General features: G+C 39.3%; 1 protein-coding gene across 2 annotated transcripts; it reads left to right on the top strand.

Moving 5' to 3' along the window:
• Window positions 1–167: 167 nt before the first annotated feature.
• Window positions 168–24,398, top strand: LOC117405276 (SID1 transmembrane family member 1-like). 2 transcript variants are annotated; one of them, XM_034008212.3, is made up of 26 exons: window positions 168–862; window positions 7,198–7,319; window positions 8,768–8,938; window positions 9,925–9,970; window positions 10,167–10,268; window positions 10,608–10,691; window positions 11,110–11,200; window positions 11,554–11,625; window positions 12,163–12,256; window positions 12,438–12,481; window positions 12,909–12,980; window positions 13,653–13,804; window positions 14,026–14,099; window positions 14,257–14,323; window positions 14,461–14,534; window positions 14,830–14,953; window positions 15,209–15,326; window positions 15,695–15,831; window positions 16,144–16,252; window positions 16,824–16,838; window positions 18,335–18,411; window positions 19,588–19,634; window positions 20,156–20,261; window positions 20,727–20,837; window positions 21,677–21,790; window positions 22,329–24,398. In XM_034008212.3, exons 1-26 carry the CDS (start codon window positions 611–613, stop codon window positions 22,389–22,391), a joined length of 2,538 nt encoding a protein of 845 aa, XP_033864103.3. In that variant the 5' UTR covers window positions 168–610; the 3' UTR covers window positions 22,392–24,398. The 2 variants fall into 2 exon arrangements, with proteins under 2 accessions (XP_033864103.3, XP_058887053.1); XM_059031070.1 differs by lacking the exon at window positions 16,824–16,838.
• The last annotated feature ends 883 nt before the right edge of the window (window positions 24,399–25,281 follow it).

The raw sequence follows: 25,281 nt of genomic DNA, 5'->3' as shown, positions 1-25,281 counted from the left end.
CTTTTATTATTTAAGCAACAAAAAAAAAGAAAAGAAAAAAGCAAAAAAATCTTGTTTTTTAAAGAAGCGTTATATATATATATATATATATATATATATATATATATATATATATATATATATATATATATATATATATATATATAATTGCTGTTAGTTCTGTTTTTCTAGTGTTGTCTTCAAACTGCTACTGCAAAGCAAAGCCAAATACGAGGGATGATTTTATGAATTGCCAAAGAATAGTACCTCCTTGTTTTGATAAAAAAAAAAAAAAAAAAAAGAATGATCTGTTTTCGCATCTGTGAATCATCGGCTCTGAAATCCAATCAACAAGAAAAAGAATATTTCTTACTGTCTGCCTCCTGTCTTTAAACCATCAATATTTTATTAGATTACATCGGGCAAGAAAACATATAAGACGGTTTGCACTGGAGAAGAAACCAAATTACCAGCGCCTGTGTTGATCGCTAATCACAGACAACAAAAAAAGCCAAGTAAATACACCGGTCAGGCATCAGCTGCGTTATTCAGTTAGACAGCATACTGTACATTACTAGTGAATCTGTATTGTCACTGGGTAGTTTACTTGGTGAAAAGGATCGTAAAAAGAATGATTTTAAGAGCTACTGTCACGTCTGAAAAACGGACTAGAATAGCTGGATTTTCTCCTGTGGGTTTCGTTTGGAAAGCGATGCTCGTGCTGTCAGTTTTGCATCGGAAATGTGAATGTTCGGGGATTCATAACACTGAAAACAAACCTACAACATCCAAAGGAGCCGAATTCAACCGAGTCTACAGTGGCTATGTGAACCGGGGAGTGGAAGAAATATATTCCTTTAATTACACCACGAAGCCAGAGAAGGTAAGAAAAAGAACGATTTCAATCATGATTCACTCTCAAATTCTAGTCGTTGTAATGAAATGAGCGTTCGTTAAAAGATAGCTATAATAACAACGCGTATTGTGGAGCATTGGTAATATATATTTAATGAATTTATTTGATGTTGTTTTTTTTTTTTTAGATTTCAATTTTAGAATTTTTTCCCCACCTTAAATTATTAAACAAAAATCTCTCTCTCTCTCTCTCTCTCTCTCTCTCTCTCTCTGTCTCTCTCTCTCTCTCTCTCTCTCTCTCTCTGTCTCTCTCTCTATTTTTTTTGGGCGTCTTTTGTGTGTGTGTGTTGGGGTGAGTATATTGTTTAAGTGTGTATGTTTGTGTGTTGTTTGTTTTGTTTTATTTTAACGCAGGGAGTAGAGGACAGGGTCCATTATGTTTTTCTCATAACCCTTAGCAGGCTATAACCCTGTAATAAAAGCCCTGTGGACCTCCAAACTGCCAAGGAGTAAGCTAAAGAGGGGACTCGATACAAAGATATACTGTACTACAACTTATAAGAAATATTACTGTAGGCCTACCTGCACTGCTGTCTTTGTTATATTTATACCATTTTTAAAATCGTTTCTTTTGCCACAAATTACTTTTTCATCAGTTGCCTGCCCTTACTTTTTGAAATACCACCTGCAGCTTTGACTGTAATCTATAGCCTTTCTCCTGAAACCTGGTCCTGTCAGGTGACCAGCACAGCGTGGGTCTCAGGGATATGGCTGCATTGTTTGTTGTGGTAATACTAATGTCTGTACCCAATGGTTTCCCAATGGCATCATCATTAGACATTTCTGAATAGCTAGCAAGGAGCTTTACTTCGTATTCATAAACCTTTAGTAATGTGCTAGTACATGCATATGCTTTTAGCACATCAATGCATTATGAACACATCCCTCAGCTATGTACAGCTTTCCTTTATGGCTTTATTATAAGGACAACATCATACAACCACCGCCACCCTGAGCCTAGCTTAATGATAACCCAAGGCTGGCATCCTTTGACTCGATCTCAAGCCCAGTCTACCGTAATACATGAATTGAACCCCATTCTCCAATGTGTTCTACTGGGACAGCATTCCTGACAACCACAAAGAAAAGGATTTCCAGCAATGTTTCCCTGTCTAATACTGTGCCTGTGTTCAGTGTGTGTGTTACAATATTGTTGCAAGATAGATGTACATCATCACCCATTAGCTCAATCCAGTACCTCTTCTAAATAAATGTTAATGTCCATACTGTTATATCTGCTGTGCGGCCATTGTCCAATCCACCACTCCACTGCCTGGCCCCTAATGTACTGCTGGGTCCCCTGGGTCCTTCATACAGAATATGCAAAAAAAGAAGCATGACCTAAGAACTGGCAATATTGACCAACTCACAAAGCCCTGATTGTCACTGGTCATAGTATGCACCAGGTCTGGGAATCATATCATAGTTTTAATTGATTATCTGATTTGTATTTTAAACAGAAGAATCTAAAACATTTGTTGTGCATTTTACAGTACCAAGCACAGGTGCACATGGTAAAGAATCATGATAAAGCATGGGAAATGCATAGTACTATATTAGCATGGAAGCCCAATTAAAGAAATAATTGTCTGTAATTGTATCAAGGCTTAGTTTATAATTGCATAGCTCAAAGCTGTTGGTGTCATATCTCAGACTTATTTGCCTGACTTAATTAGAATGAATCTGTCACGATCTATTAGATTTTATAGAAATCCTAATGAAGTTTTTATGACGAGCGATTGCTGACCGTCAATAGGTTATAACTTGTTTTTAATGAAACGGCACACTTTAATACAACCTTTACACACTGCGGCTGTGAATATTCAGGTATGGCTGTGTGGTCCAGTGGTTACCTTTTCCTCCAATGTGTCAGAGACGGAAAAAACAGAGAGTGAAGAAGAAAGAACAGAATCAGAAAACCTAGCATGCTCAACTGAACGCCAGTAACGAAATTTTACTGTGCATGAAGGGATAAAGTGAGAGACTGGAAGTTCCAAATCAAATAAAATGGCCATGTGGTCGGATATACCCAAGTCTAGATTAGTCAGATGAGAAGCAAGAGGGCAGTTAATAATAACTAAATCCAACTTCAAGTTACTCTTTAAGGTGTTCACCTTCCACCCTCTGAGGGTTTGAATCCTGCCACTTACAGTAATCACCTGCTTAAAGAAGGCAGTGATCTTTTGTTACAAATGCATCTCCATTGATTTTTCCTGAAACGACTGTTTAATGCTCTTGTTAAAAACAGATCTGTTTGTCAAGAGGGAAAAAAAACAGTGTAGTTTTCTTATGAGCTACTGAACTCGAGGGTACTGCAAGTAGGCTTTATTAATGACTTTTCATGACCTTCGGTTCTTATGTCCTTTTTATTGATTTTGTTGTAAATGTTTGTGAAACTAACAATGTTATTGGATTTTTGACTGTCTGCCATCTTCCAGGACCGCAGTCTACTATGTGGAGTAAATAACACCAGAGTAAAGACTAAAGCTAACTACAAATGAATGAGCCACATGCTATATATGCTGATATTTTCAAGGAAAGTCTTTTAACCCGTGTGTGTGTGAGCCTACAGTATCACAAATACCTATCCCTGATCTTTCCTTATCTGACCAAAAACTGTTTGGGTCAGATATCAGGTGACTTACAGTAAGGTTCCTGTTTATAAACTCTTTATGCATTCCAATAAGTGTATAGTATTACAACTGACAACACATTGATAATTGTGCAGCAAAATGTTTTCTCAACAGACTGGCAATTTATTGTGGCTACATAGTGAATGCAGCTGCAATGGTGGTGGGAGGCCATTCCACAACACCATTGAACCTGTAATTTAACATTAAAACCCAGGATGTGCTAGTCCTGAGACACCTACCACAAAATGGGGACGTTTCAGGGAAAATTACATTAGGACAGGTGGTATCATACCTAGTTGGGTGTCAGCTCTGTGAAAAACTTTTTTTCAAGGAGAGTATCCTCTCCTGAAAAAATAAATACCTTCATTTTGTATTCTCCTAATGCGTAGAAATTAATTATTTTTAGAAATGTGATTGCCGTGAACAGCCAATGATACCAGATGGTTTTAAAGAGCCAGGGGGCAGCAGGCCCCCCTCTATTAAATCAGATTGCCTTGATCGGTTGCTATGGCACAAGTACATCTTGAACCGTTGCTATGGACACGTGGATTAGTTAGTGGTTTAAGATGGAAAAACTGAATGATGGGTACAGAACGTCAAGAGGACTTTTGTTTTGCCATGGAAACTAATGAAAGTAGGCTGCAAGGTTGAAGGGGGAAAAAACTAAGGGAAATAAATGAGTTGTGTATGAGATTAATCTCAAGTATCTTGTAAGATGAGCTGCGAGCGTATAATAGCAAAAACTCAATGGGCTCTAATGCCGTGTGTTGTTTTGATGAATTCGAATGTGGTTTGATATTCATGACGCTGCTGTTAGTTTGTTTAATATCTTTAATGTCAAACTGGAATCAAAGGGCCACGTTTCCAAAGCCTTTACAAATTCAGTTTATCTAAATACTGCTGTTGTTTAAAATAGGACAACTTTTGGAGTTTAACACATTTTACAGACAAAAATATGCTAAAGAGACTAGCATACATGTGTTATGGACAGTGTTGTGTTATATACTTCCATTACAGATTCTGTCCCCTGTCGGTGAGATGAGATGAGCTTAAAATCACTTAAACCACTGACGAGTATTACTCTTTTGCATTGTGGTTAAGATGCTTGCTTGCGGTGCACAAAGTCGCCAGTTCGCCCCCCTGCCTCCCCCGTTACATTGGTGCAGTGATCCGAATTTCATCGCCGAGGTTAAAGGGGAGAAGAGTATAATGGGGCAGTGTTATGTGATACACTGCCGTTACAGATTCTGTCCTGTCCCCTGTCAGTGAGATGAGATGAGGTTAAAAGCTCTTAAACCATGCATGCGGACAAGCCTGGCTCTGTTGCACTGCAAGACGCTTGCTTGCTGTGCTTGAGGTCGCTGGTTCTCGCCCAGCCACAGCCCTTTACACAAGGTTAGAGGTTTGATTTTCATAACTGTGATAACCTCCCCTCAAATTCTCTAAACAGTGTTTGTTCCTCAGTTTGTATTAAAAAAATTAGGAGATTAATAAAGATTGCTCCCTCTGAGCAGCAAACACGTCCTCTTTGCCAACTTCAGTGACAATAAAAAAGGAAATATACACCTTTGACCAGTGGCCAGTGGCCAGTAACTGAAAAGGTTCTGTTGTTACCCTGTGTAGCAAAAAAAACTACATAAAAAATAAAAGACATCCACTTGGCTTATGCTCATTGTTAAAGTATTTCTTGCAGACAAAATTATATTTCAAATGTCCTGCTTACACCCAAGTACAGTAATCAGCTTGTTAAAGCTTGCTCCAGGCTGAGAGCAATCGATAGAAAAATCATATAAACTCGACTTAAGTACAAGAACTAAAAGGTGTAACGCATACACCAATTAAATAGTCACAACAACATTGTACAAGCTAACTTCTGGAGGCATAGGGGATTATTCAGCTGATCAAAAAAGTGGCAGATCAAGGGGTCCCCGTGTGACTCCCCTGGTAAAAGCACAGCCGTGTGGTGTGCAGGGTGAGTCACACAATCAGGGGAGCGCATTCAACAAACTTCATTATTTTCAAAACTTGTTCAGGAAGAGTGTAGATTACAAAGCTTCAAAGATTAGGCTGTTACTGTATAATACTTTAGCTGGTTGGTGAAAAAAGTATTTTAATGCAAGCCTCTAAAAGAAAAAAAAAAACATGCAGTTGCTGATTAAAGCCTAGGCTTTACTTGCTTTGTTCCCAGGGGATGCTGGCCAGAAACCCGGCAGAAATTAGACCCATAAATTATTCCTTGAATGTGAGAGATGAGTCATGGCTTATGAAAATCAGTAACATGTTTAACTGTGGAGGCCCTTATGGGAAGAAGTATTACGGCCCCAGGTGCCAGAGATTGGATCTTGAAACCTCGGGCAAGACAGAAAAATGATGATGATGTGCGGATTGTTAATAACATTGCTAGCACAGCAGTGATGCTTAGGGACGAGCAAATCAGACTACTGCCAGCAGACTGAGAGGAAGGGGGGTTCCTGAACAGCAAGCTGTAATAGAGCACCCTGTAAAATAAGATGAAATGCTAACTGGGGCATAGCAGCCTAATTAAAGGACAAGATGAGGGTCTTGGAGTGCCAGATGATGATGATGATGATGATTATTATTATTAGAATTAAAGGTTGGACATTTGTCTTGTTTCCGTGATTATTTTTTCACTATTTCAGTACTGTATTAAGGAAGAATAGCTGTAATGGTTTCCACAAGATATTACTCCCAATAGGTTGTGATCAATGGATTCTGCTTTGTAAATATGCCATATTGCATTAATTTTAACACAATCCTTAAATTCATGTATAATGTTTTCTGCATGGAAAATGTAGGTACGGATTTATATCGGTTTAAATAATTACTCCTGGGTCTTGGTATTTTTCGTTTGTTTGTATATAAATAATTTTAGAGGAATGTATTAAAATACTGTGCAATTCTTACACTAGTCATTTGTTTCTGATTTAACTTAATAAATGGTGTGATTTGGTAATTGGAATATGGTTTGCTGTTGTGGAGTATTCAAAGTAAGGAGTTGGGTGTGCACAAGCCCAGAACAAAGCAGATTTGGGGTTATACACTAAGGTGAAGTTTGTAGTGAGTTCTTTCATGTCTAGCATTATTGAAATCAGATATAAGAAGCTATAGAGGATCTTCCCATGAACTTATGACAATGCCCATACTGTAACCCTAACACGATTTTACTAAGTCCCTTATTCATTTGATTTATTTTAGCAACTGTTGGCACCAATGTCGTATCTGTCCTCGTGCCTTTACTAGTTTATTACAGCTTAATATCAAAATAACTGACAACTCAGGGCAACAGAGAGAGCCAATCATCACTTAACCCAGAACTCAGGACAAATTCTCCTTTAGGACATTTTTCTGGCACCCAAGTAAATTAACATTGTGAAATATTCCTTCACTGTCATTTATTTTAAAAACCTATACTGTTGATGGACAGATATTCAAGGATATTTATTACCCATGTTGCACTTCATACTGTAATTTTAGCTGCTTTCCTTTTTTGTAATTTCTCTTTTTTATATTTTTCATTCTTCATTGGTTAATGGGCAATGAATGCCCCATCATGGCAAACCAGCCCAGGTTTTTCAGTTGTTGATAGGCCAGGGCACATTTACTTCAGTGTGAAGTGTGCAGAAAAAAAAAACCCTCTCCCTTTGTCCAGGTGGATGCTGTGCGGGTGTACGTCAGCGCCAACTCGGATGACCAGCACTACCCAGTGATCTTTGTGATTCGGCAGCAGAATGGAGTGCTTTCATGGCAGGTGCCCCTGGTGCTGCGTGGCCTGTGAGTAGAGCTCCTCACCTTCTTTTGTTCTTGCACTGCCAGATCTGAAGCCCTTGACATCTGAAGGGGTTGTGTAAGAAAGCAGTGCAGACCTCTCCTGCTGTGCCACACTAAAAAATATCACTGGCTAAAATTCTATATTTGATCACAGTGCAAATTGACTTATAGCTGCTCCCCCCCACCACCATATGAGGCGCTGCAGTTTTGCTTCTGTTTAACCCAATTTGTTGCATCTCTTGAGATTTAAAACGTTTTAACAACGTTCACCAATATCTTTTTGAATGACACCACTCTTTGTGGGGGCTTTTAAACACTGTTAAGACCTATAATTTTAACAATATGTTTATGTAGACTTCGCTGTTCATTGTTCCATGAAGAAGGACAGTAAAAACAGAAGCCCTCTCATCAGAGGCACTGATGAGGTCTGGATGTTGAAGTTTGACTAAATAGCACAACAGAGCAAGCAAATAATATCAGTCATTTTTTTTTAGATTGATTTGCTGCCTCTGATTCACTTATATATGAGATGGGCATGCCTGTACACAGTTAGTAAAAGTAAATAGATTTTAAAGCATACAAAATAAAAGCAACCTGAAAACATTTAGAACAGAAAGTTGCAGCTCTTAGAATATTGTATAAAGAATATATGACATTGTGTGTGTGTGTGACAATAGTTGTTGGCAAATAACCATGAATGAACAATGAACTAAATGAACAAACAAAACTATTTTACAAGCTACGGTTTCCACATTGTAAATTAACTGCATGCTTTAATGGCATTGGCTAATGCATCAGCAATCTAAGTACAAACGCCATTTTTCCTTGGCAGTGTATTCACTTAAGTGATATGTACATGCTGGCAGCACAATCAAGGCCAGCCTCCGAGACAAATTCAAATAGAAGTTACTAAGAGAAAGAAAAATGTTTTATTCGCAGTTGCCTCTTGTGTGTGCATGTTGTCTCATGAGGCTCTTGTAACAATTATATGGAATATTACACACCACCTTTCTTGCTTAATAATGCTGTAATATCTTTTTATTCCGATTTTTTTTCTAATCTGAGGAACAGGAGTGGTAGTTTTTTGCCGTTTTGCCATTTGGTGTGTAAACAAATAGTAATTTTCTTCCTTAGACATCGTATCCTAAAATATATTGTTACAGTACAATCTTGTTATTTAATTCTTGGAACAGGAAAGCATTATTTTTTTTTTTTGCAACAAGAAAAAAATATATATATATTTTTTCATACGGTTAGTCATTTGAAAGCTGTATGTAATTCTTGCCTGTCAGACAAAAAGGGTCCGGATCTGGGATCTGGTGTGATCTGGCACACATTAACCCCTCTGCTTACTGTGTACCATAACAACCTATACTCTACTATGTGTACTATATGTCAGGATGTTTAAGCCATGGCCTTTGTTTACATTGCCTATGTGTTTGTTTCCATAGTTACCAGAGAAAGTATACCTACCAGGAAGTGGGCCGCACACTCTGCCCTTTGGAGCCAATGCAGGAGGAGAGGTCCTCAGAACAGTCCATGTTTATTGACGTGGCCTCCATGGCTCCATTCGATGTGCGTTATGAGCTGCTAGTCACCAGAGTCAACCACTTCACTCTGGAGTAAGAGGTTTTATGGGTATTTGGCTGCATGGTCATAGGAATAACATCTGGTTTTCCAACATATTGACTTTACATTTATAGGTGCTGAATTGAGATTCCTGCAGACTAAGAGTAGTCATCTGAGTAGCTAAATGGCAGTGATCTTCCCCAATGTGCCTGAACAGCCCTGCCCTGGAGGGATCACCCTTTCACTTTGGGGGTTAGGGAGTCGTTCAGTCTCCATGCTGTTCTTTCTAGGGACTATACCATTTAAGTTACTATATGCAAGACTTATATACTTTTTTTGTACAGAAGCTCTATCATTAATTGCAAGGAGCTGTTCTTGTTGCAAAACAACAAAAGAACAAAAAACATAAATCAATCCACTATTTTTAGTTTGGACAGACTGGACTTGTTTATAGTACATCACCCTGCCCAGGGAATTAAACAGAATGAAAACAGATGTAAAGAATCGGATGCAATTGTAGGCTCTGAATTGTAGCCCAGTCTGTACCTGCTGATTGAAAGAGAGTGAGCAATGCAGTGCATGACCGGTCAAATAATTCCAGACACAATTCATCCAGTGATAGTTCAGTTTGTCTCACAGACGCACCAGTTCCAGGTACAGTGTAGCATGCATGTGCTAACGATGATTCATCCACTCACTGATGAGAATACATACTGCAGTTTATTACTTGAAATGTCAGATTTACTTCAGTGAGTTTAGAAGGCCAAACTGTTAATCAAATCCCTTTACCGTAAAACCACAAATTGGATTGATCTCTGTTTCTGCTATAGGAAAGGTCATTCCTAACAAGGGAACTGTGAACTGAGAGACTCGTTCAAATAGAATTAGCATAATAGCCACCTTGGCACTTAACAGCTGCTCTAGAAGGTATTTGCAAGAAATCTGATCAATAAAAGATGCAGCGGTGACTGTATATGCTGCGGCCTAAAGCATAAATGTATGAAGGATCAGTATAACATTAATTATTCTCTATTTGCAGGACGGGAGTGATGTTTAACTTCAGTGCTACTCCATCCCAGCCTCGGGTGTGTACTTTTTGTTTGTATTTTGTATGTATCTGAGCTTGATTTTCCCTTCCCTTCTGTGTTAATTGCGTTAACTGTAACGTTTCAAAATAGAATGACGCATACACGAAAACACTTATTTACTTATTAGAAGTGGCTAATGACGTATGAAGTTGATGTATAGATTCTTATAGATTTACATCTGTGTCGTCCACAGTACTTTTTATACGAGTTTCCAGACAAAGCCGACTCTGTTGTGATCAAGGTGGTGTCTAACCGGGCGTCCCCCTGCACCGTGGTGTCTGTGCAAGATATTTGGGTGAGTCCCGACAGGAGCTGTTGTTGTGACGGCTTCAGGAGAGTGGAGGGGGGATCTGAGCATTGCTTTTTGCCCATTACAGTTGGTGCATCCTTTAATCCAGCATTGGTCTCTGTAAAGAACAGTGGAGCCACTTCTAGATAGCCGTGCTCTAAAGACTTCTTCGTACAGGAGGAACTTTGCATCAGAAACAAGGGTGTTAGTAGGGTGCATGGTGCTCCTAAACATTTGGCTAATCGCATAATTTGGTGATGAATTTTTTGTACAGATTTGACCTTTCAGAATAGAATACAGTTCAATGCAAGAAGAAAACATGATATCCTGGTCTTTCTCTTCTAGTGCCCAGTTTATGATCAGGACCACAACGTGGAATTTATTGGGGTGTACCAGTCCATGACACTGAAAGCTGCAATCACTGTGCAGGTAAGGGCTGCTACACCTGAAGCAGAACGAGCCATTTCTGTACAGTGTAAGAAAGACCAAGGGCTGAAATTCAGTTGCAATCACATATGCCCCGGGAACACCAACATTTTGGATAGATCCTTCTCTTTATGTCAGCTCTGATTTGGAAGATGACTTCCTGTCATATGGTATTGAGAACCTGTGGGATACATACTGTACAGCCTCAGTAATTACACTTTTGGAAATTCATTTCAGTTCCTAACACAGTACAAAGGATACTATCATTGTCAACAGCGCTGAATTTGATACAGCTCTATCCATGTTACCAGTGCTGTGTGTCTTGAGATACCTAATCCCTGGGGTGTCTAAACTCTTAGGTCCTGCCAGTTGCTCTGTGTAATTCACAGGCTCGTCTGACTGTCTCTCTTGTGGTTTACAGAGGAAGGATTTCCCTGGGGGAAAGTTCTACGTGGTTTTTGTCATTAAGCCCGAGGACTACACTTGTGGGGGCTCGTTTCCTTCAACAAAAGGTGACTTTCTGAATTCTTAGAGAAATAGTTTAATCTTTTTCTAAAAGTTGAACACACTGGGCCTGATTTGCAGAGCTATTTGTCTTGTTTTCATCCTTTTTATCTCAAGATATTTTTCCCAAATTTACAAAAGAGCTTCATTTTAACTTAAAATCTCCATTAAGGATGTGTAAGTAACGTTAATATGATCAGATTTAGCTTGTATCCTAAATAACGCAATGCTGGGTAAAACTAGTCTAGAAGACCATAATCTGTGACATTGAGTGTATAATAAAATCTAATTTGAAGACACTTACTCTTTAAGTAAATGAGGGACTTAGACCAACACAGTGTGACCTTCTTTTTTCTACCAGGTAAAGGAAATCAGACATGGAATCAGGATCGTTTAAAAGACCTTCACGTTACCATAGTGCCTTCCATAAATGGTGAGTGTTTGATTCCAGGTTTGATGTAAATTGAGGAGAAAATACATTACACAAGAGCAGGGGAGTCAAACTCAGTTCCTGGAGGTCTTCTGGCTTTCATTCCACCCGAGCTCTCAATTACTTAATTGGTCTGATTATTTGATTAATTGGCAAATGTAACACATCACTCCAGGCCTCAATGTTTCATAGGTAGTGTACCTTGAATAAAGTGCATCAATTGTAAAAGACCTTGAAAAATATTACATATGCCCAATTGAACAAATAATTAGATAAATGATGTCAATTGAGAGTTGGAATGGAAACCAGAAGACCCTGCAGCCCTCGAGGCCTGGAGTTTGACACCCCTGCACTAGAGAATATATAATCCTTGAATGATGTAACGTCAAAGCTTTTTACTCCAAAGTGTGCTTTCTGTATTGCTTTATTGATGTTAGTTTTATAAAGGATGATTATGGAAGCACAGATTTGATCTCCCTTGATTTCTATTGAGATTGTCATGCTGGTTCATGAATGCATGTCAATGTGTTTTTCTGCCAGAGCGGGTGTATGTTCATGCCATGCTGTTCTCCTTCGTCATCTTCCTGTTCTTCTTCTTGGGAGCTGTGATCGTCGCCTTCGTTCACTATGTCAGGTACCCCCACGACCTTCATCTCAAGAGCATGGATAAAGAAAAAATGACTGAGCACAAAAAAATGGGGGATGCAGTTTTTGTTCTTTAGTTGACATTTTGGGAACCCAGTATACCAAGCCAAGAGCATTCTAAGTTGTGACATGTTGTATTATCCCAGTGCTCACCCTGTTTCTTTTGTTAGGCTCCAAAGGCAGGAGTTGGATGGACTCTACAGCCCTGACGATGGTAATCCAATTTTTAAAATGTCCTGTTGAAGGGTGTTTGTTATACAAGCTCTGCTGTGCGTTGGTCTGAGCTGCATTTTAAAAACCTGCTGAGCTAAACAAAGGAGGACAAAACAGTAGTTAATCCAGGTAGCCGGACAGCACCTACTGTCCACCGTTCATTTGGATCAGACGCCACAGTCTGTGGGTGTTTTCGGGAGCTTGATGTCTTGACTGCCCAATGTTTATAAACTATACTGTTAGATAACAGCAACACAGCAGCATCAGCCTGCGCCTGGTTCACTTCTTAATCTTTCTATTCTGAACACAGCGGGGGGTTAGAACTTAAATTGGATTTTGTTTCATACACGTGCCATTCATACTCCTTAGGGCTTTCTGAATTCCAGGAAGGACGGTGTGATGATAAAGGGCTGTTCTTCTTCCCCCAGGCACTGGAATGGTGGCAGCGTCTCATCCCCTCGCCAGCAGTGCCTCGGAGGGGGGGAGCTATGGGGCGATTGGTGAGCCTCAGTCATACCGGGTTATTGACCTTGCACTAAGCAATAGCCTCCGGTCAGCAGAGATGCTCGGTTAAAACACTTGCTGACAGTGTACTCCCTAAAGGCTGTCACCCCCTATTACTCACATGCAAAAGGGCATTATCATTACAGACATAAATAGAGATATTTAAGGTGGTCCAATCAGGTATGCAGTATGTGCAATCCGAAAAATGAATCATTACGAAGCTCTGTTAAGTGCAGAAACACGGACTGCTATGATAGAACATATGCAAATATCGCCCTCTAGTGGAAAATAAGCCTTTAAATTCAAAAGGCAACTGATTTTATTCTGAAAACTCACTTATCCAGTGCAATTCTGTATATAAGAAACCTACTGCAACCAGAGTAGTAATATTAGTACCCAAGCACAGGGAATGACCTAACCTTAACCTAAAACCACAAGCTAAAGACCTCAAAGGACAGCAAAGATTAATAGAATTCAGAAAAACACTCTGGACACTGCATTTATTTATTTCTCTTTTTTGTAATCACCTAATTTGAACTCAAAATGTACATTATGCATTCTGTTTCCAATTCTTTGAGTACATTTTTACGGAACGTCATTTTGTATGTGTTACCATGCTTGCCGGGACCTGGGAAGGCAGAATCTTATGTCTCCTGGTTCCTCCCCAGATGAATCGAGCCCAGCAGCTCCTGGCAGCCACTCTGCCTCCCCAATGGACACAGCGCGCTGCCGCTCCTACTCCGACAGCTCTGCGGAGGAGGACAGCGATTTAGATACGCTCCAGGACATGGCCTGTGACAAGAACGTTGTTACTGCCAAGGTATGAGGATGATAAAGGAAGAACCATAAACTATTACCTGCCCCCCAATCTCTATTCAGTATTACCGCAGAGGCCCATTTTAACACCTTTACCTGCATTAATAACCACTACTTGACACTTAATAGCAAATGAATCCTACAAAAAACCTCGATGACATAGACAATTAATTGGTGGAAGTCACAGTGACATATTTATTTTTAAAAATTGTGTTTTTGTTTCAGGCCTACGTTTATGTGTCAGACTTGGCTCGTAAAGACAGCAAAATTGTCAGCAAAAAGTACAAAATCTACTTTTGGTAAGTTTTTTTTTAAAATGTATGTTAAATTTATACCGTGTTTAATATTAACCCCAAAGTTTTACTGGTTCTTACCAAAAGTGTCATCATCTTACGAAGCTAGACTTTGTGTAGCAGGGAAAAAATTGTGTTTTTCTTTTGTTGTGTTTTACCACAGGAATATAACCACCATTTCCGTGTTCTATGCACTTCCTGTAATTCAGCTGGTCATAACATATCAAACTGTAAGTATGTGAAATGCAGTTTGACTTGTGCTGTGAAATGTTTAATTTCACAATAAATAAAAACAAACATATTCAATAGTTTGTAAAATAGCATACTGTTGCTGAGTCTTTTTTGTATTTTATTTTTTTTACTTCAGGTGGTGAATGTTACAGGAAATCAGGACATCTGCTACTATAACTTTCTGTGCGCCCATCCGCTCGGAGTGTTAAGGTCAGCGCTGTATTCCCTGAAGCGTGTAGATGCTGTTAAAGGTGTACTAGCTTATCATTAACATCACAGCATTCTCACCAGTGACTTGTTGTTTTGAAGACCTCCATTTTCATTTTCATAAGATGGAGTACAAAATGGTGGTACTAGCAGCTGTTAAAATCTTCTTTTAAAATGATTTGGAACTGTTACCGTCGATCCAGAGGCTGTAAAGTTGTGTAAAGGAGAGCAATTGAAAAAAGAAATAAACTGAGTTAATGCATTTATAATTGTTTTTTGTGTGTGTGTTTTGTTTCAGTGCCTTCAACAACATCCTGAGTAATGTTGGTTACATCTTGCTGGGTTTCTTGTTCCTGCTCATCGTGCTCCGAAGGAACATCCTGCACAAGCGCGCCCTGGAGGCCAAAGATATCTATGCTATGGTGAGTGGAAAGCTCTGAAGACACTAGCTACGCAACAAAGATAACTTGGCTTTTACAGTAAGGCACACCTGAGCATTTGGAGAGAGATGGCCTCTTTTATGATGTCCCTGTGCCCCGTCACCCTCGGCCCATGTTGTTTTGATGATATTGCAGGCCCACATATGGAGGATACCTGGTGTCAAATGCAGCCCTTCCTGTAATCTATTTCTCCGCATTGTCACTGAAAACAACCCGCATTTTGCTGTTTGCATACAGGACTATGGCATCCCTAAACACTTTGGCCTCTTCTACACCATGGCTATCGCGCTAGTGATGGAGGGGGTGCTGAGTGCATGCTACCATGTCTGCCCAAACTACTCCAACTTCCAATTCGGTAAGGAGAGGCCACAAACACCTACCAGTTGTTTTTATGTTTAACAACAGCAATAGCATCTTTGAGTACTGATGTCTAGTTAGTTATTGCATTGTGTGTAGGGTGCCTGAGATTTCACACAACATGAGCTGCCAAAACTGCACAGCTTCACTTTACTGCTCCCATCTCGTATAAGAGACACACGAAACACAAAGGATGATGTTGGATAGTAGCTCCAATATCACAAACAGTACCTTGCAATAGTTATTGGGGCATGGGAGTATCTCTCCAGCTTTCTCTTTACAGAAGCCTTTTTAGTGTATATGATGACAGGGCCCTGCGGAGCTGTCTGTATGAATAATGATGTTAATATTGATGTCTGCGTGCAGATACCTCCTTCATGTATATCATCGCGGGGCTGTGCATGCTGAAGCTCTACCAGACCCGCCACCCTGACATCAACGCCAGCGCCTACTTTGCCTATGCCACCTTTGCCGTTGTTATACTGCTCACGGTCCTGGGCGTGGTAAGAAGATCCTCTCTTTAACTGTGACAGCCTGTTAGCACACAAAGCTGCCAGCAAGATAGGACAAGCCCACAATTGTAATAACAATTACTTGCCAAAATATAGCAAGTAATTTGCCAATACTGTTTACAAACTGTATTTGAAGGCTCCTGCCTAATTTTCAGTACGTTAAATATGTTAAAGTTGAGCATGTAACTACAGCCAATAATATGTCAGCTAAGTGTTCTGGTTCCGTGGCTTAACACTTTGTGCTGTTCACAAAAAAAAAAAAAACCCTTGATAATCTTCCCTGTCTACCCGTCTGCTTTGCAGATCTTTGGAAAGAATGCTACCTGGTTCTGGATTCTTTTCTCCCTGATTCACGTCATCGCATCCCTGACACTCAGCACACAGATATACTACATGGGCAGGTTCAAGATAGGTACGTGTCAATAAGATCCCATGAAAGAATTCCAATTCTACTATAGACTGTACTCGAGACTGGAGGGGACACTGCTGGAGCAGCAGCAGTGCTGATAACATGAACAAGAGCACGAGCGCACAGACAAACATACAGATACACACATTACCATCAACTCCAGTGTAGACGCCACTTACAAAGGGTGTCCCATAAAGCAGACATGTGAAATGGGGTGGTCACACCCTATTGACTACAGTATCAGCACCACGCATCAAAATGATCTGAATTGTTCCTCTGGTTAAAAACATTTCACCCTTGAAAGAAACAGAGACAGCCAATAGCAAAGCCTATTTTGACAGTCTGATTCATGGGGCATCCTGTGGTAGAATTTAGTAATATGAACTGAGTAAAAGAAATCACAAACACCTGTGAGGTTTATCATAGAACAAAAAGCAGAATGGTAATGATTCAACAGTTCTTTCTGAGTTGCCTGTCAGTAAATATCATCACCTGTATTGAAAGACCAATTCTGAACCTTGTTTCTCAATTCTCTTCTTTTTTCAATGATGTCCCTCTTCCTTCCCCGCTCAAGATGTTTCAAATGCAGGTATGGTTAAATATTACAGAGTAATAAATACAGTAGCTTACGGGTATTTACTGCTGTCTACAGTGAGAACATACCGAAGACCTGAAGTCCAAATCAGCTTATCGTTATTAAACTATGTATATATAAATATATATATCATCCGTTTGATGGACCTTCCATGGACTGCAATACATTTTAAAACATATGGTTTTGTGTGTGTGTGTGTGTGTGTGTGTGTGGGTGTGGGTGTGGGTGTGTGTGGGTGTGTGTGGGTGTGTGTGGGTGTGGGGATACCTTACTGATTTACTAACTCAAAATGTCCCCCTAATCTCGTTCCCACAGACACCCTACACTATATTGTGTCCCCCAATAGTTCAGTTGATTTGTAAAGCAATCGAAAGCAGGACAAGTTGAATCGCTTTCCCCTACAGTACTGTACTGCGGCTTGGTTTTCTCGGAACAGGTCCCATATTCATGGGAGGGCTGGGCTGTAAAGGAGCAGCAAAGACAGCAATAACAGCCTAAATTAAATTAAGCCAGTTAGAAACGAGTCATCTCTGGCATCATGCAATCAACATCTAACAGCTTTACCCATAACACAGATCCTGGAATTTGTAACGGAAAGTTAAAGAATAACAATAGCTATTGTGGATTGCTGCATACTTGACTACAAAGTTTCATTTTCTCATTTCTAATACCAATAAACATTTAAGAAAATGATTGGAATTTGGTTCATATTAAGTCAGTTTCTCTCCTTCTTCTAACTTCTTGCCAAGAATTCAACCAAATAAGCCCTTGATATTCAGGCTTCAGGTTGAATCCTGAATGTCTCCTATTCGGTACGGCTTTGGATTTGGCTTTGTGTGCACCTCAAGCTGTAACATTATAGATCGGCTGAGGTGTTAGTTGGGCAGGCAGCTACAAATAAAGTACTCGGTGTTGGCATATGTGATAGGGTTTTGTGGGTTACCCCCTGACAGACGGGGAGAGACACAGAGGCTACGCCTCTATTGAAGGAGGTCCTGCTGACACACCTCACTGTACTAGTGGGATTTAAAATCCCTAAAGTAATCCCTGTTCCAACAAATAATAAAAACCCCGACCCCGCTTCCACACACGTTGGTCGGCGGTTTTTGTCTTATTGGCCAATCCCCAGCTGCTTTTCCCTGCAACCAAACACAGTAGGTAGCAAGTCCCAGACGGAGTGTCTGACTCTAATTCAAAACAAACACAGCATCCCACCCAAACCATGAACAAAACACAAACATTTCTATTTCATGTACAGGGCCTCAGCCCTGACACAACATTATATACAGCTCACATTTCTCTGGGAGAAACTGCTTTCAAGGTTGAAAAGGTGATAATGATTGGTGGAACAAACAAAATGTTTTTGACTGTTCGTAGGTTTATATTGCCACTGAAAGATGATTTCAGTTGAAAGTCGTGTAACAGCCATTGACAAGCTGAATCTTACTGTTCGTCTAAAATAATGTATTTCTTTTTCATTTCTAATACAGACATTGGCTTTTTCAAACGCATCGTGACAGTTCTATACACCGACTGTATTCAGCAGTGCAACAGACCAATGTACATGGTAAGCGATTCTACAATAATAGTACAAAACATTGAGATCAAAACTACACAAATCCAGCCATATAAGGATGGCTGTGTTATTCAACCATCCTCATTAGTGGAATAACTACAGAACTCCATGATTGTTCATTGTGTAGCCTCTAAATATAATAGTATAAAAGTATACTGTGCACATTATATATAACATGAAACCCATTAACCTAAAGGGTATGACAGAAACCCTGTAATACAGAGTTTTACTTTACAGTATACAGCGCCTTAAAGAGTAAGTTAGTGGGTTTCCGAAAAATCTAGCCGATAAATATCAAATATGTCCCCATGTGTTACTACAAATGTTTAAATAACATACCTCTAATTTTTTTTTCATTGTTAACATCCTTACAACTTTCTACACTTAAAACTTTAAAGTCGGTTTCAAAGCTCTTTTCAAAATGTCTGCTTTAGAGCACTGAGTGTAAGGATTATTGCCTACATTGTCAAGATCCATGATGTGGTACGGAACAGAAAAGCCAGAACACTTGTTATGTTTTTTTTTTTTGTTGTTTTGTTCCTGCAGTGATATAGAGGACAGACCTCAGTGCACTATAGCGGACATTTTGAAAAGAGCTTTGAAACAGACATTAAAGTTATAAGTGTAAAAAAGTTGTCAGGATGTTAACAATGAAAAGAACAATGACAGGTACATTACTTAAACAATTGTAGCAACACGTGGGGATGTATAACGCTGTTCGGAACCCAGCTACCTACTCATTAATAGAGGAATATTGGAGAACAAAAAATGCAATAGGGGGCAGGTCATGGTGAATACATGTCGAATTGATCATGAATTGATGATTGTTTTATTAGAATGCAATTTGAATTACTGGATCCGCTACTCGTAGTCCCCCAGGATCACTAATTTCATTTAGGTCAGCTTGTGATGGGAGCCATGGCACGATGACCATCAATACTACTGTAATGAACACGTCTGGAATTACTTTAAACATTGGGGAGGGGGCAACTGGAAGATTGGGATATATCCAGCATATTTTAGTCCACTTTTCATTTTAATTTCTTGTTTTACAGTATGATGACAAATTTAGACATGACGTTTGATAAAATAATAATATTGAAAACCCACAGTGTGTTAAAGGGGGTTGAACAGCCAGTATGTTTTATGTCTCTTTAATTTGTTTAGGACAGGATGATTCTCCTGATCCTTGGGAATCTAGTCAACTGGTCCTTGTAAGTAACAGAAGTATAAGATATCAGCAATACTATAACTCACTGGCTGCAGTGGTGTGTTTATTAAAATAAATGTTACTCTAGTTAATTTTTTTGGCATGCGCTTCACATTTTCCAAAACGTTTTGTCCGTGCTTAAGCAATAAATGATTTTGACCTATACTTCATATCTTTGCTGCTGTGAGGATTAATCTTTAATGTTTTTCAATAGTTAGGCCCTATTCACAAAGCATCAACTAACATGTATTATTCATAGAAAGTATGGCTTATGAATAAAATATAGTTTTATTTTAGAGTAATAAAATGCAAACTATAAAGAATATTACCGCTATCCCACAGCCCGCCCCCCCCCCCAAAAAAAAAACTAACAGCTAAATGTTTCTGTTTTTTTAACATCAGAAGTTTATTTTATTCATGAATGCATACTTTAAACAGTCTTTAAATCAGTCATAAAGCTTTGTGAAATGGGCCTGTTTAATCTGCATTCCACCCACTGACCTCACAGGCATCGTTTTCTTGCAGTGCTATCTTTGGGCTGATATTAAAGCCTAAAGACTTTCCCTCCTATCTCCTCGGCATCTTCATTTGTAATCTTCTGCTCTACCTGGCATTCTACATCATCATGAAGGTAATGGACCACTCAGGAAACAGCTTCTCGATGACATGTTTTATTACACATCCTGTGTACCCGAGGTCCACATTTCCTTGTTTGTTTTTGGTGAAATGTACAATGATACCAAAATAATTAGAAGATACTACAGTAGGAGACAATTTGAAGCTACAATTTGGAGTAAAGACTTAAAAATCTGGTAAAATCCAAAAGCGTATTATTATTATTATTATTATTATTATTATTATTATGTTTAAATGAGTACTTTTTGGTGGTTTGTAGAATTTCTTTACCTTGGTTTGCATTTTGGCATGCGAAAGTTGTGCAGGTGTCAAATGAGAATATGAGAGTTTGACACAGTAACACAAGCTTAATATCCTGCCTCTGCCGGGGGTAACTTAATGATGTTGTTTTGTCAGTAAGTAGGGGCCTGTGTTGGACTTCCTGCTCCAGCCTCACACTCTGCCCTCTCTTCATTGACAGCTCCGGAACTCAGAGCGTTTGCGGCCCATCCCCCTGTTCTGTATCATCGCCACAGCCGTGATGTGGGGGGCAGCACTCTACTTCTTCTTCCAGAACCTCACCAGCTGGGAGGTGAGGAGAAACAAAGCGAGAAATACTTTACAATGCAATGTATCCTTGCTGTCAGGTTCACAAACACGCAGGACGCTGTGGGGACCCTCATCTAGCGATCTGTCAGGATGGACACACATCCATTTACACCTCATCAAAACTGTACGGATTCCAGCCAAAGACACAATACTTCATGTTGTAAAGAATGGTACTTACTTTAACAAAGCTTACCCTTTAGCATACACAAACCCAAGCTCAGAAGGCTTCTGTGCTGAAAACATTGCTGAGGCATCAGACGCATCTTTTAATTACTCAACTTAATCCCCATTGTGAAGCAGAGGAGCAGGTGGTCAGTAGAGTTGAATTTAAAGGTCATAATATCACGTGATTTCTCAAGACCAGGAGCCAAAAGATAAATGGAAAATGATGCACGCAAGCAAGATGGCAGCCAGTTAGATGATAATAAAAACCTCAGAGCAACAGAACCATTCAGAACTACTGTAGACGTCATAGTATCCAACTCGGTTCATTTTAACACACGTCCCCACTGAGCTGCCCTATTCAGATTGGATGCATTCACCACATGATATCTGAGAGGGAGATTTATCAGGAGGTCCAGATGTCCTGTGAAAACAGGAGAGGTAGGGGTCTGAAATATCTCAGTGACAAACCGACATGGCTAGTTCGCTTTGGATATTCATTATAAAGGCAACATGAAAGCCTGTATCAGTTCATACAGAGTTAAATTTCAATAACTGACACTGTTACCCGATGTCCAGTCCCGTCCTCCCATCCCTCCGTCCTTGCGGAGCTGCTGGACATTTTGTGCTGTCAGTTTGACATCTTGTTGACCTCAACAGGAAACACCTGCCGAATCACGGGAACAGAACCGTGAGTGCATCCTGCTCAACTTCTTCGACGATCATGACATCTGGCACTTCCTCTCCGCTGCAGCGATGTTCTTCTCCTTCTTGGTAAGTGGGGAAACATCTTTAAAGAGGGGGCATTGAAGAGTAATGGAGTTTGTTTACTAGGTTTGCTTTTGCTGTTTGTTGCTTTGAAGCTGTTTATACGGGGTGTCCCTTTAAGAGTGTGGGGGCATCTTCTTCCCCATGCTGGGTGGGACGGGATCCAGGCCAGGATGCTTTGGGAACTTTATCAAAGTGGACAAGCCATCTGTTTTAATTTCAATTTGGGAAACGTCCAGTTTAACAGTGGCGTGCACTTCCCATGCTCCACACATACAATATACCAGCGTAACTTTGTGAATACTACTTACTCATGTAACATAAAATCCATGTTTGATCTGCATGACTAATGTTACGCTCGCTTATATATATATATGTAAATAACATTCATACCGTTTTGATAAGGTAACAAAACAAAGTAACAAACTAAAAACGTGAACATTTTCACTCTGTAACTAAATCATATTATCTGGACACTTCTGCACACTCTTGTCTTGATACAGGTTAAATTTGGCTTTTTGTAATATTTTATTCGTTATTGTAGGTTCTCCTAACTTTAGATGATGACCTGGATTATGTCAGAAGAGACAAAATTCCCGTATTCTAGACTACGGACACGTGGGAACTGGAGGTACCAGTCAAGGATATTCACACAGGGCAGTGGAAGCACCTGAGCAATTGAAGCATGGAATCAAGTGGAGCAAAAAAAAAATAATAAAAAAAATCATATAATCTGTGCCTTAGTGGCAAAGGGAAGTATTCAAGATCAGCCAGCATTGGTCTTCTCCTCATATTCACCCCACGACACATTGATTTCACTTGAATGAAACAAGAAGGAAATAGGTGAGAAGGAAGGATACTGTTATTAACATTTTCAGTTTTATAGCGTGCCATCTACAGAACAGTGGTGCCACAAATTCTAAAACAAGGAGGTTTGGGTTTTTTTGTCATTTGCTTTCTGACTTCAATTAGCTTCAACAGTTTCACTGTCTATAATATGCATATACAGTATTGAGTGTATTAAAACTGCATCTCAAACAACCCAAGCCTTTATCTACTGACCTACTGGCATTTCCATGTAGTCCCTAACAAGGGAGGAAGTAGAAGAGTGATTTTGTGGTAACCCTGTACCGAAGGGTTTCAGCTGTGAATCTGAATTGAATAAATGCTGCAAGACGCCTGTGTTTGGGTAACACCTCTGTAATATAAAATAGACCAGTGCATCTGCCATCCAAAGAAACTGACATTTGGATCCTATGAAGCAAAATACCCTCCATTAGTTGTCTTCGTTTAGCAACAAAAAAAGATAATATATATTTCTCTTGATTATAATTTTGTGAATTACATGTATGTGAAGTTTAAGCATAAGTGACCTGTGTGAAATATTAAACTGAAAACTAATTTTTAGTCAAGACTACTGCTGCTGCTGGGAACTGCCAAGTCACTGCATGACAACAGATTGACAGGACAGCCAAAGGTGTTACTCTTGCCAAACAATTGATCTGTGCGCTCAAGTAACTACAGTAACCATTGCCTTGATGATTTTGTGGCGTGTCTTTGTTTCAGGGTATTACTGCAAAACAATTATTTGCACGACTTGCTACATTATTTGTTTCCAAAATTATATATGTTTTGTGAATCCTGATATGAAAATGTCTCTCAAAAGTGTGACCTGGTAACTGAAGCAAAGACTGATTTGCTGGATAAGTGCTGTATATCCAAAGCTTCAGCTGTTTTAAAGTCTGAGGGTCAGACTGAATTCACCAAGACGAGCAAGAGCAGCCAGAAAGACCTCCTATTGTAAAAAGCCAGCAATGCCCTCAATATGCGACCAAGAACTTCCAGCTCCAACTGGACTGCATTTTTCCAGGAAAACACTCCTTTTATTTACCTTAAGGGGAGTTATCTTCCCGTTTCAAAAAGATAACAACTGATGTATTGTATCTGTTATTTATGACATGTCCTTGATTTGTACGTATGGTGTGTGATTCTGTTAAGTTTGACAGTGAAATTATTTGTGAAAATGTTTACATTGCCTTTTTTTTTTTTTTTTTTTTTTTGCAATGCTTTCTCTGGCATTTAAATTGAGAATGTCACTAAAACTGAGAAAGCCTGCAAAAGAACTCACCCAGAAAAAAACAGCATAAAAAGGGGCTAAGTGCTCTGACAGGTGTGTGCCCAACTGATGGAACATTTTGCAGTCCCTATTGGCTCCATTACATTCATCTGCCATTTCATTGCATGGTTTAAACAAGAATAACTGACCAGTTGACCTTTTAGATCTGCTACGTGCCGAGCCAAAGAGAAAATGCAAGGTGATATGATTTTTTTTTTTCTTTTTAATGACTGGCACAGTATTGCTTTTACCTTGTCTGCTTTTCAAGTTTTTGTTTAGTTGGGCTGTAATGTAAAACATTTTAGATTCTGTTTGTAAAAGTGTATTTCTGTCCTTATAAGTATAAGGTTTTCTGATTGCATTCTTATTTATCTGTTTTTTGTATAACTGTATTGTTGTGTTAATGGTATATTATCAATCTGAAGTTGGACAGGTTTGAAAACGCATGCCTTTAGTAATGGAACAACATTTTGCATTTTAATAAAGGCTGATATATGACATCAGTTTTTACGTATTTCTTTATTCATGCATGTATTCTAAAGCTAAAGGCTTCTTTAAAAAGCACACTACAGAACCACACACTTAATATAGCTCTGCCTCTATATTGATTTTTGAGTTGTCCTGTTGCTGTTCTTTTGAATATAGTATATTCAGCATACAAAAACAAACCTGTGTTCTGTAGAGCTCCATTCTATTAGGAATCACTGCTATGCTATCCCAGATGAACACCCTGGACTGCATTGCAAGGTGATCCCTTCAGCCTCGCTGATAAGGTCTCCAATAGGCCAAAGACATTCCATCGTTTTGCTGTGACTGAACGGCTTGGTAAAGACAGCCAATATGGACTTCCTAGCTGCAGACCGGACTCCAAAAAGCAGCTGAACAGAGAAGAGGGGCAGCTTGTACAGGAGAGGGGAACTGGTCATCTTGACTGTCCAACCAAGGTGAAAAAAATGAAGATAACCAGCGTTATAAAAACCGTTTATATTCATTTTTAAGTTTGTATATGAAATTCACAATAGGTGCATTTTTTTCACATTTACATTCCCTATGCGCTATTGGGTGCCAGTCTCACCAACGGAGTGAAGTAAAAGGAAGCAGCAAAGATGTTTCAAGAGTATTCGAATAGTTTGTGTTTGTTTGTTTGTTTGTTTGTTTGTTTTATTTGATGGGTGACTTTAAAGCCAGTAAACCCTTACAAACAAAGTCTAGAGTGGTTTATACGGCTCTTACAGAACGAGTTGGATTCAAGTAATATAGGTTTGTATCTAACTAGTTGCTATAATGAAAAGACGCAATTTCTCTGTATCCAAGATATGCACTATTTGGCGTATTTTCATCTGATATCTTTAATGTCTAATGACTAAGGGGTGATTAGGAT

The sequence above is a fragment of the Acipenser ruthenus genome, chromosome 9 (genome assembly GCF_902713425.1).
Source record: "Acipenser ruthenus chromosome 9, fAciRut3.2 maternal haplotype, whole genome shotgun sequence".
NCBI classification, from domain to species: domain Eukaryota; kingdom Metazoa; phylum Chordata; class Actinopteri; order Acipenseriformes; family Acipenseridae; genus Acipenser; species Acipenser ruthenus.
Note: the sequence above shows the minus strand (reverse complement) of the source record. Positions and strands in the feature narration are given on the sequence as shown.